The 20,000-nt window shown below is 45.0% G+C and overlaps 1 protein-coding gene across 3 annotated transcripts in view; it reads right to left on the bottom strand.

The window, feature by feature from the left end:
• vangl1 (VANGL planar cell polarity protein 1) overlaps positions 1 to 20,000 on the bottom strand; it is a 44,560-nt gene that overhangs the window by 10,627 nt on the left and 13,933 nt on the right. For 2 of the 3 annotated variants that reach the window (XM_072383809.1, XM_072383867.1), the window contains exons 3-4: positions 13,907 to 14,033; positions 333 to 764 (exon numbers count right to left, since the gene is read on the bottom strand). In XM_072383809.1, coding sequence (XP_072239910.1) covers positions 333 to 764; positions 13,907 to 14,033 — 559 coding nt within the window. Of the gene's footprint in view, positions 1 to 332; positions 765 to 13,268; positions 13,449 to 13,906; positions 14,034 to 20,000 lie in introns of those variants that run through there. The other variant, XM_072383921.1, reaches the window with a different exon arrangement.

The following is a 20,000-nucleotide window of genomic DNA, read 5'->3' as shown; positions in this document are numbered from 1 at the left end:
TGTAAGACCAGATGTAGAGCATACATTTCAAAAGACTCCAAACCCTTCAGACCTTCTATTTGTGTGTGTTTTCCTCAAGCATCCTGAATGATGAACCGACAGGGATTTGAAATCATGACTCACAGTAAACACACATTACTGGAGGAACCAAATATCTCTGCTTTGGTTGTTTGTGATTTTGTTAAGCTCCTGAAGGCATTAAAAATGAAAGCAATAAATATCAGAAATCCTCAGCGACTGGAGTTTCTCTGCGTGTATTTTTAGTTCCTCTGCCTGTGCAGTCAGACTACAGCCGGTTCTATTTATGCCCGCGGACGCTTTTCTTAACCCACCTGTGAGTCGAGTATCCTGACACTGTAGAAGAGCCAATAGGACACCACGAAGAGCAGCACCAGCACGGTGAGAAGGACCCGGAACACGAAGACCCGCGGGAGGCCCGCCCGCGCTGGCCGAAAGAAGAGCGCCCAGACGGCCAGCAGCAGTATGAGCAGCTTGAAGGCCACGGAGATGAAGAGGCCCTCGCAGGCCGTCCCGCAGCTCTGGAGCTTTTCTGGCCAGAGGAGGTGTGGGAGCACGAGGAAGGCGAGCGGCGTGAGGAACACCAGCAGGCCGAGGATCACAGCCAAGGTCCGGGTGAGGTAACGGCGGCAGTCGAGCCCCACGCTGTCCTCGAGGTCCTTGGTGATGCGAACGATGTCCTCCTGGGAGAGGCTGTGCTCTGATGTGCCCGTGACGGCCGTGGTGGTCTCGCCCCAGTTGTCATCCTGACAATATGAGAAAGAAAAGCAGAATGACTTAAAGCAGCAGGTACACCCCCGTTCCCTTTCATCATCACTCTTCTCTTAATCTTTAATGAGCCCCCTAAAATGAATCCTGTCGGGCGAAATTGCATCCTAACTTTTGACTGAAAGGCCACTTTTACAAATGCACGACCGGCCGTTTCCAAGCACGTGACAAAGAGAAGGAATAGAAAGTGGGAAGTGGAAAAAGTAAACAGCGAGCCGCCGACTGGGCTGCCCGCTGACGTCTGCGTCTGACTGCATCCGCAGATAATAAATGTCAGCGATGTCGGAGCGGAGCTGTTAGAGCAACACAGATAAGGACCCTTTGCATGGCAATCAAAACAATCTGCTAACATGACCCTGTGAGCTCATGCCAGCAAAAAAGAAAAAAGAAAAAAAAAGGGGAAAGCCAGTTCATTTTCTGCTCTCCCCGAAATGCAATAAACACGCATTATTCTTTAAGGATCACATTCTAAAAGATGTGGTCCATGCAGATTAAGGGATTGTGGAGGAGATGTGAGGAGATAACATTTTAGGATGGGGGGGTGGGGTGGGAGGAGGAGGAGGATGGTGCACTGGGACAGAGAATATCCTGCTAGCCTCCGGGTTAAAACAGCAGAGATGAAGCAGAACAATAGGAGGACACATGCAGCATGAAAGAGGCTGCTGTTATTCTCACACGCTGGAAGCAGGATTTAACACTATATTTCAGTTCTGTGTCCAGGTTCACGAGGGGAGTCGTAACAGGGTGGGTTTGGAGCGAACGTTTGACTTTTTGTGAGCAGATCGAATGCTCTGATAACTTGGACGAAGACCGTCTACATTCCATTTAAAGCACATTTACGGTATCATTCAAAGCCGACGACAGGTTAACTGTTGGTGTAGTTTTCACTGACAGTCTCTTTGATGAAGTCCAGCTCCGAGAGCTGTCTCGGGTTCAGCTGGCCTTTGACACGACGTTGTAAATATCCGTGTCACCGTCTGCATTTCTGCGGAGGGAGCCCAGCATTCCCGCTGACCCCAGCTCACGAAAACTAAACCGGACTGCGGAATGCATGACTCGGGTTCAAAGTGTCAGAGCGAGCACATGTTACCTCATTCTTACGGGCAAGAGGACACCGAGTGTACTAAAGGGTGCAAAGTGCCTCCATCTTGTTTATTTATGGAAGCAAATAAACTTCAAAGAGGTGTTTAATGTGAGAGAAGAAGAAAATATAAAACCAGGAAGACAAATGTTCCTTTGGCCCACACATTTATTTACTAGAATTCAAAAGCTTAAGGGAGATAAACTGACTCCGAGAGAGAATGGCGCAGAACTCATCAATTATTTGTATTTCAGTCCAGTCAGCTGGAGTGATGCTTGTTTGTGGAACGGAGCAGTGAAAGCCTCTTCGTTAATAATGAGAGAGGAGGACCAGAGAGCCTTCGACCCTCTCCGCAGAGACTTCTGCAACAGGCTTTTCATTGGCATGAAGCAAATATCCCCCCACAGAGAACTGAAGTAAGCAAAGCCTCCTTATTTTCTTTTTCTATTAGCAGGCCCGCATGCTTTGGTTACGAGAAGAGTCCCAACCCATCAAGGCTGAAAAACCCACGCATCTAATCGGCACAAAGAAGAAAACCTCTAACAGCGTTTTTTCCCCCCCTAATTTTAAGTTTGAAAGAGTCGATAATGGGCTTCATGTGCTGAGGATCATAGGACATCTCTCTTGGCTAACCGTTTACAGATTTTCAAGTCTTAATCCTGTCTGGCCGCCACCTTGCTGTCAAAACAAGCACGCTGCGTGTTGGGTGATAACGAGAAAGGAAATCAATAAGCATTAGCTTTAAAAAGGAGTGCCTCTGACCACGGCGTATCTCGACATCACCCATGGGAGACATGACAGCATCTCATGTCCTCAAGCTGATCTACACTCATCACTCAAAGGCCTTCTCTCATAGCCCTGAACAACAGACGCTTAAGGACTCTCCAGAACTCCATCCGTGTTGTTACAAGTCATGAGGACATCTAGATGCGATGGGCTTTTGTCACGTTTCAGTTTGAAGGACAAGGAGAGTGTTGGATTAATCAGAAAAATAGATTATGCTGTTGGATCCTGACTGGTGCATCGGGGCTTCCCCACAGCCAGCATGAAAAAAAAAACCAGATGTCGGTGACCCACATTTCCTCACGGGATTAACTAATCACCAAAAAGGCTGATCTGGTTCAGTGGCAAAAAGCCTTGCCGCAAGCCCAGTCCCATTCATCACCTGGAAATAAGTGAAACCTAGAAGAACAGCGAGGAGACGGCGAACAAAGAGGCGAGCGGGGGAAAGGGCAGAAATGTTCAATAACAACGCGGTCAATTAGGGCGAGGAGAACAACTGATCCAGAAAGGAAGCGAAAGTAACGAGAGATGCCCAGACAGACCAACACGTGAAATCTTCCTCTCGCTACATACACCACACACAGCGACTCAACACCTGTCAGCTCTGCTCTTGTCCGACATCACTGCAGACGAGGCTTTACAAGCAGTTCCTGTGCAGTGGGAGGAGCTGAGGCGAAACGCTCGGAGGTAAACGGCCGAGTGACGCAAACGTCCGAAATGACGTGTCTTCACATATGGCTGAACAAGATGCTGAAGGAGAAAAGAATCAAGGTACAATTCCAGCCTTGCTGTGCAAGCGTCTACATCAGAGCAGTGATTTAGTGAAACGTGCTAACATGACTGGAATCTTTGGCTGCCTTTTGTTCCGCTCTCTGTCAAGTCTCAGTGCAAAACTACTCTTTCGTGTCTGTCTATATGGTTATCTTTGACGTTTTCATTAAATCCAGCAGCAGAAACATAGGAACAGATGACCTGTCTGTGAGAGGCTTCTCAAAACAAAACTGGTTACTAGCTAAGTTGTGGTATTTTTTGACAGAGAAAAGGCCTTTTCTCATGCGTTTGTCGGGGTGGTCGAAGCTGATCCACCACTGATAGGCCGCTACAAAATGGTCTATGTGTGGACAAAGCAGAACTCGCTACTCTGAGCAATGTCGCTGTTGTCGCCCTCTCAGCTGATTTTGTAATAGTGGCTGATTGTGTGCAAGCGCACACCAATGCGGGGCTGAGCCGCCTCTGTCTGGCATGTGTGAAATGAACACATGAAGAACGATTGTTTGAGACTGAAATTTAAAAAAGAATCAGTCAAAAAACAAAGAACTGTTGTCAAACTGTTCCGTTGATGATTGCAACTAAGCAACAAAGTCCCCATTTGTCTGCCATATCTTTGGACCTGCTTCAGAAGGCAAGAATGAGAATTTGTGCACCGCTTACACAACCAAAACCAAAGAGAGCGTGAAAATTACACTCAGAGCGTAGAAAAAAATGCTGCGTCTAAAAAGGGCGCTTATCTCGCACTAAGGCAGGGATCCAGAACGGCAACGCTGTACGTTTCAGCTGAGGAAATCTCTCCATCACATTCCACACCAGTAAAAGATACGGCGGCATTAAAAAACGGCCCGAGCAGGCGCTGTTTCTGGAGCACGGGGATAAGATTCAGAATGCGGCAGAAAATGATTTCTCTGATAAAAATCCAGCAATGCTGCAACCGTGAAACAGCAGCTGCTGAGCTTTAAACACTTCCAGAAAAACACTTGAAATGCACACAGGCACCAGACTGTACTACCACGCTGCTGGTAGGGCCCCGAGTCACAAGACCCTTTAGGTTTTCTTTGATGATAATTTGTACAACAGCTCCAGCTGTTTTCTGGTCATTTTGTGCGAGATGAAAACAGTTAAAGTGAAAGAAATCAACCCATTTTTGCTCATACTGGCAAATATACTCTACATTTAACATTACCACACATTTAATAAGCTGTCAGAGGTGTATTTTTCTACCTTCTGTCATCACCAGAGCATAAACAACAGCCATTGTTTCTCGCAGCAAATCAACCGTCCGCTAAAAGCCTTTTTTCCCCCTAAGTGGAGTGCAAACAAAGCCCCTCACTCTGCGTAGGAATGAGTGCATTCTGCTCGCTGCTGGGAGGCAAGGTGTGTGCATGTTTGTGTAAAATATAGCAACATTCGTTCCCAATGAGCACTTTGTCATTTAAACACAGTGTGCGCCACTTGTGCGGCTGCCAAGAACTTGTCAGGACAAGGAAGGAAAGCGCTTCAAATGAATGAGACGACTGTGAGACAATGAAGGACTGACAGCTGAGCGGCATTTGAGAGCGACATCGAGACAATTTACAGTTGAAACAGTCATGAGCATAGGAGTAAAACTTCCTATTTAACAATGCACAGAAGATGGAAAAAACCCTATACATTTACAGTGAAGGGTTACAGAGCGTTTTAGCATCTCTTAATAAATTAAAGTTGTGGTTAATTCTGACTGCTCTCATCAGCACCATTGAACATTACCTGCCCAACACCAGACACACCTACATGTGACGAGAATTGAACTCGGGCCACAGTAAGATAATATTCGCTCTTAAAAGAGGAGAAGCCACGTTCGCAGTTGGTTCTACTCCAAAGTTGGTTGGTGGTAACGCTTACAGAGCCATCCCATCCCAACGTAAAGCAGAATCTAATATTGGTATCAGTAATATGCATCATCTGTCTTTTCACCAGGGCCACAAACCACCCACATGATCTGCATTCCCCTAAATTTCCCATTGATTGGTGTGGACGCAAAGTCTTGGTCGTGGCATATTGACAGGCGGGTGGTTGGCACTTGAATGAGTGCAGTCAAAAGGTTGAACAGGAAATAAGAAAATAAAAAGCGCATTCGTACCAGCAGCAGATCCACAAAGTGTTACAAACACCGAAACCAGTTTTAGTACCAAAACCGAACCAAACTTTTACTGCTCTTGCGCCACAATAGGATACCTGACCTACTTTTCTTTGGCAGATAGAGATAAATCAGTTGTACTGACAGAGGCATCAGATAAGAAACGGTATTTTACTGTTTAGTTTGGAGGATCAGTTTCCAACGAAAAGCTTTGCGTCGGTGACACAGAAAACAGGCGGATTTCAGGTCAAACTGTGGTCAGAAGAGTTGCAAACACCAGTGTCTTCCTTCCACATCAGCTGCGTACGCAAACAATTAATCCAACAGCACAAACAAGGACGGCTCACGTTATTATTTCTCCATGAAAAACTCACACACACACACTGACGCAGATAGACAAATATGCTTTATGCAGCTTAGAGTTCATGCCTGAGTGCACATGCGTCCCAGCTCATGCAAATGATTTCATTAGGAATTAAAGCAACACTAAGCATGAAAACCAAACATCTGTTGTTTATCCAGAATCATCAGCCAACACATATTCCAGTCGCCACAGCTTTGTTTCTGGTGAGTAAGAAAGCACATTAGCTAAATGGAGTGGTCATCCTTACCTGGCTTGTTTTAGTCCCTAGTCCACAGCTGGCCTCTGGAGGTGAGTTAGTATTAGAGTCTTCTTCTATGGTGGCAACAACCACCTCCTTTATCTCCTCTATAGCCTCCCAAACCTCAAGCACCTGCAGAACTTCTTCTCCCGCCTCCATCACTGTTGGCAACTGCATCCGAAAACCCCCCCACCTCCCAAAATTGACCTCAGTACGGCTCACACAAATGTCCTGTCTGTAGGAAGCCGCTCTTCTCCTTTCCCCCGATGCATCCCAGAGTGTGAATTTGAGTGCGTGACCTCACTGACTCTCCTGATCCGCGGTCCGGCCCCTCGCTTTATCCGTCTTAATATAGAAATCTCTGCCATCATGCCTCAGGAGGTATTGTATGGGACTGTGCGCTCACTTGGCACATAATGTGAGGGGCTTTGTGATGAAAGACACAGAGCGAGGAGAGCGGGAGTGATGAGGAGATGAGGAAGAGTTGGGAAGGGAGGAGTGAGGAATCACACGGGCTGTCCTGACAGCAGCTGGAGTGGATGGGGCTGGAGGGAGAGAGGGGGAAGAAGGACTAGAGAAGCACAATGCATAGAAATCTGACTCTTGTAAGGAGGTTAAATCAACTAAAACACCAATTAGGTGTCACTGCCATCAAGCTGTGTATCTCCCGTTCCAGTCCTTTCTTCTCCCGCTCCATCCCCCTCTTTCCCTCAAGGCATCCTCTCTCCTGCTCCTCCTCGTTCTCCGTTTGCCTCTTGCCTCAGCGCCACTCTCCAGTCATTGCTTCTGACCCAGTGAGCACTGCGGCGTCACAGTGCTGCATCTGTGCTGATACGTGTGCTTGTGGGAAGGTAAAACCCAACCTGTCGGTCCGAGCAACTGACGCCGCGCCTCATCGCCACAAGTCAGGTAACAGTCGACACAAAGAGGTCTGAAGAGTGGTTCGAAAACTATTAAAAACCCCACCGATGCGTCACACTTTGTCCTGAGTGACATGTTTTTTTGTTGTAGTTGTAGCTATTAATTGAGAGGCCACGTTTGTTGTGTATCAAACCCAAAGATATTATCCTGCCACTTCAAATATGCACTCACTGGAGCACCAAAATGTATTCATCTACAGGCTGGAAATAGTCCCTGACACATTAAGGCCATTTCCTCCTGTTGGAGTAACCACAGTGTCCAGGTATTTTAGAGTTTTTTTGTCAGGGGAAAAAAAGAAAAATGAAAGTCTGCATACTTTTTTGAGTGATATAAAGAGTGGAATACAAAGAAAATGTTCAATCATGTGAAAAAGAGAGTGCACCCTCTTTCAACTGTAAGGTTTTATGTTACGGCGCATAATAGCAAATAACCTGGTCCTTATCAGGTGTTAAAATGAGGTAAATGCAACCTAAAAAAACTAAAACACGTGATTTTTTACGGGTTGTTAATTGTTCAAGAAAAAAAAAGTAAAAAAATAGTTGAAATGCAAAAGCAGAGTGTAAAGAACTATGATCTGAGAGAAACAATTGTTCCTGCTCATCAATCTGGGAAGGGTTATAAGGCCATGATGGTCCAAACCATCATTCTAAAGTGATATATACTCAACAAGAAAACATTCAAGAAAGCTGAATCTCTCCCAGGAGTGGACGTCCGAGCAAGTTCACCCCAAAACCAGACCGTCCATGCTCAGAAAAACTGCAAAAAACCCAAGAGCTACATCTCAGACGCTACAGGCCTCAGTTAGCATGTTAAATGTTAAAGTTCATGACTGTACGATCAGAAAAAGACTGAACGACTGGCTTGTTTGGAAGGTTTGGAGGAGGAAAAGGAAAGTGGTAGCACAGCTCAGGTTCGTAAAGCTACATCTGAACAAACCACAAGACTTCTGGAACAATGTCCTTTGGACAGATGAGACCAAAGGGGAGATGTTTGGTGATAAAGCACAGCAGCACGTTTGGAGAAAACCAAACATAGCAGCATATCAGCACAAACACCTCATACCAACTGTCAAGCACGGTGGCGGAGGGCTGATGATCGGGGCTCATTTTGCAGCTGCAGGACCTGGACACCTTGCAGTCATGAAGTCAAATATGAACTCCTCCGTATACCAAAGTACTCTGGACTTAAATGTGAGTTCATCAGTCCCACAGTTAAAGCTTGGCTGAAACTAAGTCATCAACGGGACAATGATCCCAAACACAGCAGCAAACCTACAATCCAGACTGATGCGATGTGGTGGGACCTTAAGAGAGCTGTGCAGAAACCAACATCTGCAAACCTCAATGAACTGAACTAACATTGTAAAGAAGATTCTTCCACAACAATGCGATAGACTGATAACATCTCACAGAAAACTAGAAGCTGCTGCAACAGGTGGTTCCACCAGCTGTTGAATGACAGCATGGACTGCTTCTGCACTCTGGCTAAGTATTTATTTCAACAAACAATGACGCAGTGCGATATGTTGCTGATTTTAGAACTCGATAAGGATCAGGTGACTTTTTTAAATGACTTTCCTTCCTAAAAAGGAAGCTTACAGAACAGGTTTGCCTGGCTAATATAATCTTGTCAGTGATTCCAGTGGTGCCTTCCAAGTTTGTCATAGAGCTGAAGTCACGCAAAATATCATCACTGTGCCATTGTCTGTGGTGATTTGGCTTTAAAACGGCACTTTGACAGTTGGAACAGGAAAGGCTTTCGAGTCTCGATGATATGGAAGTTATTGTTCCATCACGACTGATAAAGAGGCAACATAAAAGCAACGACTGAAGATCTAATTCCACAGAGCTTGCAGCCGGCACCGTGCAATCTTCAACAAGCAAAGACAACACACAGCCATGAAAACCATGAAGCTCTGCGGGATTCTGTCTCACAGGAAACTGAGCCAGGAGGCACTCACCAGATAGAAGGGATCCCAAACGTGGACACAAGCTCTCTGCCTCCTCCAAGAACTCGACATGGCTGCCAGTGCGCGTCCCCCCCCCGCTTAGAGCCTGAAACGCCGGAAGCTAGCCGCGCGCTGGTCTGCCGAGGAATGCCAAAAGTTGTGTCGCTCTCACTGTACCCTCAACGTCTGACATTCAGCTCTAGTTGGCAAACAGCTGAGGTCGCAAAGCAGCTGAGTTTAAACGGGTTGAATGAACAGGGCAGCGGGGAGGGCGGGAGGATGTTGAGACAGCGCGGGAGGCAGAGGGTCGAGGTCAGTTTGGGAAGTCCAGGAAAAGATGGAGAAGATTTATAGAACGTGCTCCTTCACCAAATCACCATGTATAAGTGTGGATAATACTGACAGAGGCAGCGGGACAGTATTTGAATCCTTTAGAGGCACTAAAAGAACCCAATGCAACCGTATAATTGGGCGCTAACTGCCCTTAATTTGGTTGTAAGCTATGAGGTTATGCAATCAAATCCAAGCCAAGCAAAGCAAACGGGTTTGAGTGCATTTCCAGCCAAATTGCCTTTCATCGTGCACTTGATCTCTGCACAAGTGTCCACACAACCAAGTGCAGGACACAGACACCAGTGACAACGCTGCACTGATCCAATGAGCAATTCACACAAGGTTCACACGATACGAGGCTTTTCTTCTGAAGACACACCTAACAATCAACCCAGCTGCACTTTCTCTCACTGCTGGCAGCCAAAGGAAGGTGCTAATTCTTAGAGAATGCTTTATAGTTTCAATATATCACACTTCTCCTGTTTGACACCCCAGACAATAGCGCTCCATAACACACTCCTGAGCTGCAGAGCTGTGCTGACTTGAGCGACTCCAATCAACTTCTCACTACGAGCTGCAATATCCAGTTCCACACAACAATAAGAGCAGGATAAATTGACCCAATTACTCACACGCCTCAGCGTCAGTCCATCAGCACAAAGTCAATATCTCGGCCATACTCACTTCCATTGTCATTTACAGACTTCCAGCCAGCAGCACAGAGCAGAGGTGGATTAACTAACCGCAGAGCACAGATGCTGCACAGACCCACCTAAAGATTTTGCAGCTGGATTAGCGTTTGGAGAGGATTTTCCACATTTAGTCATTAGCATACAGCCTGGAGCTTTGGACGCGTTCCTGAAAGTGGAGCAACCAGCTCCAAGAGTTCTGTTCAAACTCATCGCGAAATCTTGACAACATCAGCCGTTTTTTCCTCCATGAACTGCAGATGCCGTCTGCAGAACGACGTCCAGTTGCCCTTTGACAAATACGCAAGACCATGTTCTCAACTATTTTCCTGAAAAAAAGAGCTTGTGTCTGTTGGAGTCTCTTCTAAAAAAAAAATTAAAAAAAACGTCTATCATAAGATAACAGACTAAGCAGGCTTCCACAAACCGTATTTTTATGCAGCGTATATGCAGTTAGCCTTGCATTAAGATAATAAAATCCAAGTACAAAGAAAAACAAATGTACAAAATGCTGTTGTGTTCACCAAAAGGTCAAACCTTCCCTGTAAATGTGGCACACTGTTGTTGTGACACGCTACCACTGCCAAGTGTAACATTTTACACACAATCGCCACAAATCCTCCTCGCCATTTCTGGCTGGGTTGGTGTTGAACTCAATCTCTCGCTGGGCTTTCAGACACATTTACATGTAAAACACACCCTCCCCCCCCCCCCCCCCCCTACTATAATTCCCGCGGCGAGGCATCACAGACGCAGCCCTGAGAAACTTCTCTGCAGGATTGTGAGGACATCCCTGCCTTAAGCAATGGTGTTGCTCTGTCAGCCAAGACTCTGATTAAGTCCCAGCAGTGGAGTAATGAGCGCAGCGCCGTGCAGTGCGACTCGGAGACGAGACTGACGCGCGCCGACAAGAAAACATTCGCATTCACGGGCATATGTGAGCCTCAGACACGCAGATTTGTGCTGAGCCTCGATCTCAGTAGAATTGGTGGCCTTGATTACTCAAACTGAAGCCAAAGCCTCCCCGCCCCGTCGGCAGCAGCACTGCAGGCCGCGGCATGAATAAGACATGAAGAGCAAAATACTGAGGATGGCAGTGCTGTCTGGCAAATCCTGCCATGTGTTGAAATCAGACACAGAATGCAGGAACAAAAACACAGTCCTAAGTACACAGAGTCTGCTAACGAGTCCTGCCCCATGAGGAAGTGAGTGCCAAGTAGGTCAATAACTGATGCTGGGTCGCCTGTGTGTGTTTTTCATCTTTTCACTTCAGCCGAACACTTGATGAAAGACACCGTCGCAACGAATCTGACTAAAACAATGACTCACTCGTGGGTAATGTGTGCTTGCTGCTTTGCTTCTGTCAGCAGTCGAACTTACCGTTTAAGAAAGTGACTAGAAAAACAAGGCTTAAGGAATCGCACCAATGCGCCAACTCTGTGAACTCGAAGATTAGAATCTGTCATCAGAGACTGAGCCGAGACCAAATTCAGGAACAAAACAACTCAACTCAATCGTCTGTGACTCCAAAGCTAACTGGCAGCCTCAGGATTGATAAGCGCCACTGATTCTGAGATACCTTCAGGTTTGTTCATTCAAAACCTGTTCACTGTCAGTTAAACTTTATCTCGGTTACAGTCTGACGAGCTTGAGCTTTTGGGAGAAAGATAAAAAGAAATAACTTTTCCACTGACTGGTTTAAATCAAATAAACGAGGCTGCCTGGTGTCTACAGAAGTTGACGATATGTTGACTGTGCTGCTGGTTGTTGAAATTAGGTGGAAAAAGTCATTGTCTTTACTGGAAGAAAAAAAAAAATCAACAACAGCTGTGGGGGACATCCACAAATGACAACTCAGAGAGCTCTCCTTTGAGGTTCACTTTCAACTCTGGTGATATCTGGCGTATCATATCAGATCATATCAGATCATACCCAAGAGGATGCTGTCAGCTGTTTTCGATACGCTGTTTTGGACATATGAGTCGTGTCCAAATAACTGGTGTCACTGGTACCATAAAGAAATGACGAGAGACAACAACACACCAGCATGTTCCAGTGAAAGGGTTAGCAAAAAGGGTGCATTCAATGTCACTGTGAAACAAAGTGCTGCTTTCAAAGTCGTTGCAGAGAAATGACTGTCTTGCATCATATCCTCACATCGAGGCTTTTTCTTGTTTTGCCAGACTGGTGGCTCAGTAATAAATGCTTCACAGCCTGGCGAACAAAATGAGTGGTCCACAGGGAACCGTTTCCATTTTACCGCGTCAGTATAATTCATTCTCAACTTAACGTGTTGCTTTAATGCACCTTTATTCTAATCCACATCTGTTAAAATGCTCATTTTACACCATGGGAACAAACTTTGCTTTAAGCTGCAAGCTGTTCCCAAAAACCACGAAGAGGCAGCTGTGGTTTAAAGGTGACATGATGAAACATGCTGCCTTACAATAAATCAGCCGCGGTCAAAGCATGATACCGTCTCATCTGTTCATTTGATTCTTCAAGCCCAAGGTGATCGTCATCTTTGAATATTAATTCAAATAAAAGCCCAACATCAGGCCAGGCAGCAATTAAACCAAATCAATGAGTTATTTATACAGTTATTAGTATTTAGTTTGTTTAAATAGATTTTTATTTTTTTTTTATTTGCTCAACAGTCCATTCCTCATCATTTTTCAGCTTCTGAGTCCAGATGGAGGCGATTTTACAGAAATACAGCACAAACTCTTCACTTTTTTTTATCCGTCAACCACCCATAACGTTACAATAACCCCAAATTATTTTAATGACTTAATTGTTACTACTTCTTACATTAGAGGTCGTGAAAAAAAGATTATGTTCGGGGTTTAAAGCAACACAGAAAACTCACGGCGAGTAATTGGCCGTTGCTGGTTTTATTTCACCGTGACTGTTATTGGACTGACAGCTCCCGCCTCGTGTGCTTACCTTATTTCACGTCTTAACATGCCGACAGCAGCAACCAGCTCGGCTGGCAAGTTGTTATCTGATCGATCTGTCTGACACTTAATCTGCCTTTTATCCGAATCCAAGTAACATAACAAAATGTCTGTCTGGCATTTTGAACTGAAAAATGAGCCCGCAGACTTTCTGTTTGCTATCGACAGCATGTATGAAACAAAGACTTAATAATGCAGCTTGTATTTTTCAACATTTAGATCTGTCCTAATGTATGCCCGACAAGTGCCAAAATATCAAATATGCAACAGTTTCTTACCTTATACTGCTCTTTTATTAAATAATCCATCACATAATCCATATTTTGATCTTGCATCTGTACACATCCAAGTTAGCATGTTTTCCCGAGGACAGAGTGTGAAATCTGACTGACGGTCAAAAGCAGCGGCTGTTGTTTTGGCTTGGCCTGATCCATTTCAGAAGGGACTACCGAGGCCATCTCCTCACCTCGCACTGGCGCTCATCTCTAACTGACCAATCACAGCAGTGAAACACAGGCTCTGTCTTCGACAAAAATGAATAAAGCAAAGCTCTGCTGTCCAACGGAGCAGCTCGCTGCATCCATTTCCTGTTGCAGATTTGTGTCAGAAACACACTTCCTGAGAGAGAGCTCTCCGAAAGTGGACTGGCCCTTCTGGCTTTTGCCCTGAAATACCAGATGGCCCGTCTCAGCCCAGGCCGATAAACACAATAATCATTCCAAGTCGTTGTGAGTAGCGACTGATAAATCTCTCCAAATCCTTTGCAAATCAGACTAGCCTTGTTATCCGTCCCTAAAGCAACATACAGTAAATTATGGGGACAGGTTTGGAATGAGAGGTAATTCGGTAAAAGGTGAATGACTGTGTGGTGTTAGTGGGAGGCTTCAGGAGTGTTTGTGTGTGAATTCTGCCCTACCTGGACCTGCTCACCCCGAACAGCCGAGTCGCCCAGCAGCGGCTCTGCTGGCGGCGTGTTTATCGTGACGGATTTTTCTGAGCGGCTGTCTTTGCTGCGTGACTTGTGGCGGTCCCGGCTTCGCTCCCTGAAAGAAAAATATAAGTTTAGTGGGAGGATTACACCTTTAAAAACTATTATCACACAAATCTGACGCCACAGAGGGCACGGTGGGGGTGTGTGGGGACTCTCCTGAAACTTTGTAGTTCAGGATCGATTAGTCTCCTGATTCCCTTTGAGATTCAACCCGTTAGCTGCTTGCCCTACAAAATGTTCAAAGTGGTGACAGGGTCCATCACGGAAGTCCAAGCTTCAGGGATATGCTGAGCGACCACAAATCCCAATGTGAACTCTGCTCCACATGCACCCCATCCTTCCTCATTCCATCCATGTGAGCTGCAACATATGAGCTCCATTAGCTGTGCTGACCCCCTGCAATTACAGCCCTAATCCTGTGTAGAGCGTGAACGGCAGGTAACCCCATCCCCAGCCCAATATCCCCCCATCGCCACATGGCCCAATGCCAGCTCTGCAGTTCCATTACCAGAGAAAAGCTCCACAGGCTCAGTTAATCCCTCATCTGTCTCCTTCCCCCTCCGGCTTGGACGTACAGTGTGCCATGGTTTCAGCAGGCCACGCGGATAAAAAACGTCCGTTTCTAACCTCGTTGTTTCACAGTAATCACTTGCTTTGTGGCCGATCTTAATTCCACAACACAGCACAATACACATTTAAAGGGCTTTGGCACACAAATACAGAAACATTCAGGATGCACTTGTGAAGGACCCTGAATCAAAACAATGAGCTGAAAGATGCCGTCTGCAGGACTCAGGAGAACCTAAAGAGTCGGGTGATTATTTTTCGCCATTTCGTCAAAGGGGCTCTTGTCATAATCTGCACCCTAATTTGATCCAATGCTGACACGTAAACATTGATAGGATCAGCTTTAATCTTTGAAGTCTGACAGTAAAAAAAACCCTGTCACAGATAAACAGAATCTGGTGCCTTTTGTGTACCAAAACATAATAAAACTGAGACAATAACAATAATCTGTTATTGACAATAATACCGGGTCCTAAAAATGGGTAAATACAACCTCAGTTGAAGAACGACACATGACATAATAAACCGTGTCATGAATTATATGACAAAAACTGAGCCAAAATGCAGAAAAACTCTACAAAACTTGTAGCATCATGTAGCCTCTGCATCTTGACACATGGCTGAGTGTAATTTGGTTGAATTGAACTCATTTTAAGACCTGGCAACGACTGGAGGTTTGTTTTTTTTTTGTTTTTTTTATTTGTCCCGATACTAAAAAGAGGGTGCACTTTCTTTTTCACATCACAGTAAACAACAGCCTGACCCTGAACCATAAATGACGACAATAAAAGACTCAAAAGGAGTCTTGAGCTCTCCTCTCACACAGTTCCCCACCACAACACGGGGGATATCCTGTCTGCGGGGGTAATGGAGGAAACAGCGTGACTGACAGAGCTGCATTGGATCTCTGTGTTTTGGTCAAAGGGTGTTAACCAGCCTGCTTTCCGCCTCTATTCTTGTACTTCCTTTTAAATGTGGACTTGATTTCCTAGAGATAATCATAACAGAGACTATTGTTTTCTGCGCACAGGGGGGGAAAAAAAAGAGAAAAAAATCTGCCTGCAGCAGCCTCCTTCACAGATGGAGTGACTGACATATTCTTATCTGGTGAATCCAGGGCATTAGGAGGTTGATGCAAGCCTTTAAATATATTATCACATTCATTATTGCTTTAAAAAGTATTTCTACCATCGTAATCACTCTGGTGATGGTTATTCTCGCGGGAGCCATCATCAGTCAAACGCTGACGCTGATTGCTCTTATTAATTGGGGGGGAGCGCTGCAGGAGAGGGAACAGGGACGAGCGGCCTTTTTCTCCCCTGAGACAAAAAAATATATAGATGGGGGGAAAAAAATAAAACACCCTGGTTCAAAGTGTGTATTTTTGTAAGCTAAAGGAAGCTGCAAGTGCATATTAAATCAAACGGATTACAACCTGCTTAGTAACCAAACATTACTTTCAGAGCAAAAGGAACCCATCATTAACCAACCACATTCATTTGTGGGGTAACAATTACGTTTAAAGAACCCGTAATTCACGAATAAAGGTTTCGACAGTGTGCAACATTTCACAGCGCGCAGGGTTTTGTAAGCTGATCGTCCATCTCTTTTGTGCAGACTTCAGACTCTGAGCCGGGCAACACATCCTGAAAACCTTTTCAACCGTAACAATGAAGGGAACCGCGGTTTAAAAGCACAAGCTAAATATGCGAGCTGCGTAGTTCAGGTTTGGGTTTTTCCTCATGATGCTCATTTATCTATTAGCTTCAAGTCCAAACTGTTCACTTGTCATGTAATCAGGGTTCGTCTTTGTTGTGTTTGACGTTTGTTTTGATTATTTTCAAGGTTTGACTGGCTGACAGCAGCGTGAAGGAGGCTAAAATTAATGTGACATGAGCACAGCCGCTGGTTTTCTGGAAGGTGTTTTTACACCTTCAGTTTCCTACGAGAGCTGTGAAGACTTCCTTTACTTCCCTCGCTGCTTTTCGACAAGAAACTAGAACCAAAATCAGCACCGTGTTGCACTGAAACAATATGTTTCATGCTGAATCACGACTGAAAAGTCGAGAATGGCCATTTCACATCATCACCGACACAGAATGCACTGCACGCATTAAGTAATGGTGGCTACTGTGGTTCAAACTATGAGGATTTTGAAAAAAAAAAAGGTTGTAAAACTACAAGGTGGAAAACGAGGTGATTCTCAACTCTCTATCACCATGTCTCTGCACAAAATCAATCCATTGAGAGCCCACTGGCCGTACTTACTCCTGAAACTTGAAGTCCTTCAAACCTCTGGGCTGTGCTGCTGGCTCTTCACTGAATGAATCCGCTGTGTGTAGTAACTCCACTAAGTACACGCACACATACAGTCCTGTAAGAGCCGGGTACAAGATCGATAACTCAACCTTTCCATCCACCGTGCACGGAGCTGCCTCTCTGAGCCAGTGTGTTGCCAGGTCTGCTGCTTTTCAGCTTCACTCCTTTCAAAATGAAAACAATTCCTCTAATTCTTATTATTTTTCTGAAATTTCAGAAGACGGCTGAAGTTCGACAAATTCAGGCATCCAAGATTAATCACGTGTCTGTGGTGAAGACAGGACAGTTAGGATGCTAGTCTGAAGCTAATGAATTATAGTAGGCCTATTCAAAGGGTTTCAGTGTCAGCTTCAGACCTGCCTGAAGAAGAAGAAGAAAAAAAATGGAAAGGAAAAAACTTTCAACATGTGTAAAGCAGCTATTGTCTAAAACATATTAAATATTTCCAGGTAAATCTCTCAATTTGATTTTCATCATTTACAGATTTTAAAATTGAGTGAACAGTGGATAAAGATCATATCATTCAAACTGTACGTACACCAGCTAAAGTTAGAAACCAATATTCTCCATATTGGATGTTACTTGTTTGTAAAGGACATTCAATTGTTTCAAATGTTTCAGCTCAGCGTCTTTTAGTCATTAAATGCATCTTTAGGACTTTCCAGAGAGTGAATCTGTCCCCAAATAAGTGAACTAAAACTAGCTTAATTAGCCAGACAGATACCCAAGCTAGAATTAAGATGTATTTGTTACCTTTTTATCCAAAATCCAGGACCCCTCCGATTGTTTGAACAAACTAACAAAAATTCCAATGTCACTAACACCTTATTTTTCAATGTAATGTGATGGGTAACCCTGACTTAAAGTCTTATGTCCGTTCAGTCAAGCTGTTGTCAAAGAACAGAGGCGTTAAACTTGGCTGGTCCTTACTGTGAGAGAAAATAGTGCAAAGTTTCAGTGTGGTGGACCTCTGGAACACGAGAAAGAAGATTTTTTTTAAACGTTAAAAGCTGTGCAGCAACACAAACTGAAATGCAGAGGTGGGCAGACCTGAGACCAGCCAGGTTGTGAAACTGAACAGATTGGCCTGTGTTTACCGTCTGCTCCCCTCCTCCAGGCGGTTTTTTTTCTTCCCTCCCTACAGAAGCTTCTGGGGGAGACCTCACCTCACTAACACACACACACACACACTCCCTCCCACCCTTCTCACATCGTCTTCCTGCCTCATTAGCATGCAGCCGGGTGGTTGGTACTCCAACAGCGTGCTGGGCTGTGATTTGATTAATGGAATCTGACTTCCAGCGTGGATCCCTGAAATGGATTTGGCTTTTTGGAACAGTGACGATGGGGAGAGCGGCAGGAGGGGCTCTGCGAGGGCAGAGATGTCTGGCGAGCTGGGGAAGAGTCTTGTCAGTTCGGTTCTGGCAGAAACATTTCCTCCAACACCTGAGGTTGAGTGTGATCCCGTTCTGCAGCTGACACAGAGGGAGAGTGGTGGCAGGAAGGCTACTAAAGAAGCACAGCCAACTGCAGAGGCACGCCAAACTATCTGCGGACCAATTTGGTCTGCGTTTGGCTTGCAGGACAGCCCAGACACCTGCATGTCATAGATTTATGTTATCCTGGCCATCTGAGCCGAAGCGCTGGTGAAAAGCTCGGCCGATGCCAAATGACACCAAGTAAAAACTGAGCAACCTCTCACTCAACTGGATCAAGCTAATAAGCAAGTTAGAGAATCAGGAAGCAACAGTTTGAACAAACAGTCGAGGAAAGAAGCAAATACTCGTCTTTGCAGTATATAACCTTTACCAGGTGTTCCATTGGCTCGTAAAGACAAACGTGGCAAATCTGATTCACAAATAAATCTGGGATATCATATCATTCCTGGGAAGATAGACCAGAAACAGCTGATCAATGCCCCCCAATGTGCATCATGTCTTCTTCTAAACAGGAAGGAACCACCTCAAGCGAACACATCAACCTTTACCAATTCTTATTAACCTTTTCTCTTCCGGATCTTCCAAATGTAAATAAAGAACAACTGGAAAACCCCAAAGGAAATCCGGCAGTTGATGCAGAAACTCGGAAATGTTTATCTTTTGAAAGTACGAAAAAAGAAACTCAAGCTGGGACAGTTTGGAGGTAAACTTGGCAGGTAACAGAAGAGAAAAGATGGATGGTTCTCACATGGGCACTGGCCTCGGCAGAGATTCCACCGTCAGAGCAAGAAAGCTAAGACTCTGCAATCAGACAGAATTATCAACCTGTTAACACTCTGTTTTTGTAAGTCAGACCCACAGACTGGGCCAACTCTAAAAGAACCTGGAAGCAGGTAAGCCCGGCTCCTCAGGAGGAAACGCAGACGGTGGAACTCTGCCTGGAAAAGCTCCAGTTTCCCGGGCTTACATTTACAACCGTTTCCTCTTTTGCCAAATAACCTGCAGGTCCAACAAAACTTCATGTAGAATTTTTATATCAAACTCTTAGAAACACGAGAAAGGCAGCAGACATGCATTTGAGATCCCTTTTAGCTTTTACTTAAGTCTAATTTAGCCAATAGAAACATTTTACATGTTTAAACACTTTCAAGAACTCATTCATTCATTCATTTAGGGGCCTCTGAAAGGTATTGACTAAATTAGCCTAAATTACTCACTTAGTCCCTTATGGGTTCGGTTTGCTGCCCTGTAATTTGGAGTTGCAGCAATCAAGAGAACCAATTTTCCACATGAGCAGCTGCTATTATGAGATTTTTGACTTAATAATCGTTTAAACACCAAAAGAAGTGAACACCAAACCATCGCGCTCCCAAAAATGGCTTCAACTCCCTCACCGAGAGGAGCTGCGGAGCTGAAGGCCTGCAAGAAGAAGCTCGTTTTCGAAGGATTTACTCAGCGATAGACATATTTCCAAAACCGGTGATAATGCATTGAAGAATGCACGAGAGAGCAACAGATGAATAGACTGTCAGGAACGTGCCGTTTGTGTCGGTATTCATCTGTTTTTCGGCTTCGGGGTAATTAGACGACAGCGATCCGGAACTGCCCCACATGTGGCATCCCTCGCCATAAAAAGATTACCTTCACAAGGGGTTTCAAAGGCAGCAATTTAGCTTTTTGTGTATGAAATTAGA

Source organism: Leuresthes tenuis, unplaced genomic scaffold (assembly GCF_036924035.1).
Source record: "Leuresthes tenuis unplaced genomic scaffold, fLeuTen1.0.hap1 SCAF_1, whole genome shotgun sequence".
Lineage (NCBI taxonomy): Eukaryota > Metazoa > Chordata > Actinopteri > Atheriniformes > Atherinopsidae > Leuresthes > Leuresthes tenuis.
This window is presented reverse-complemented; position numbering and strand designations above follow the sequence as displayed.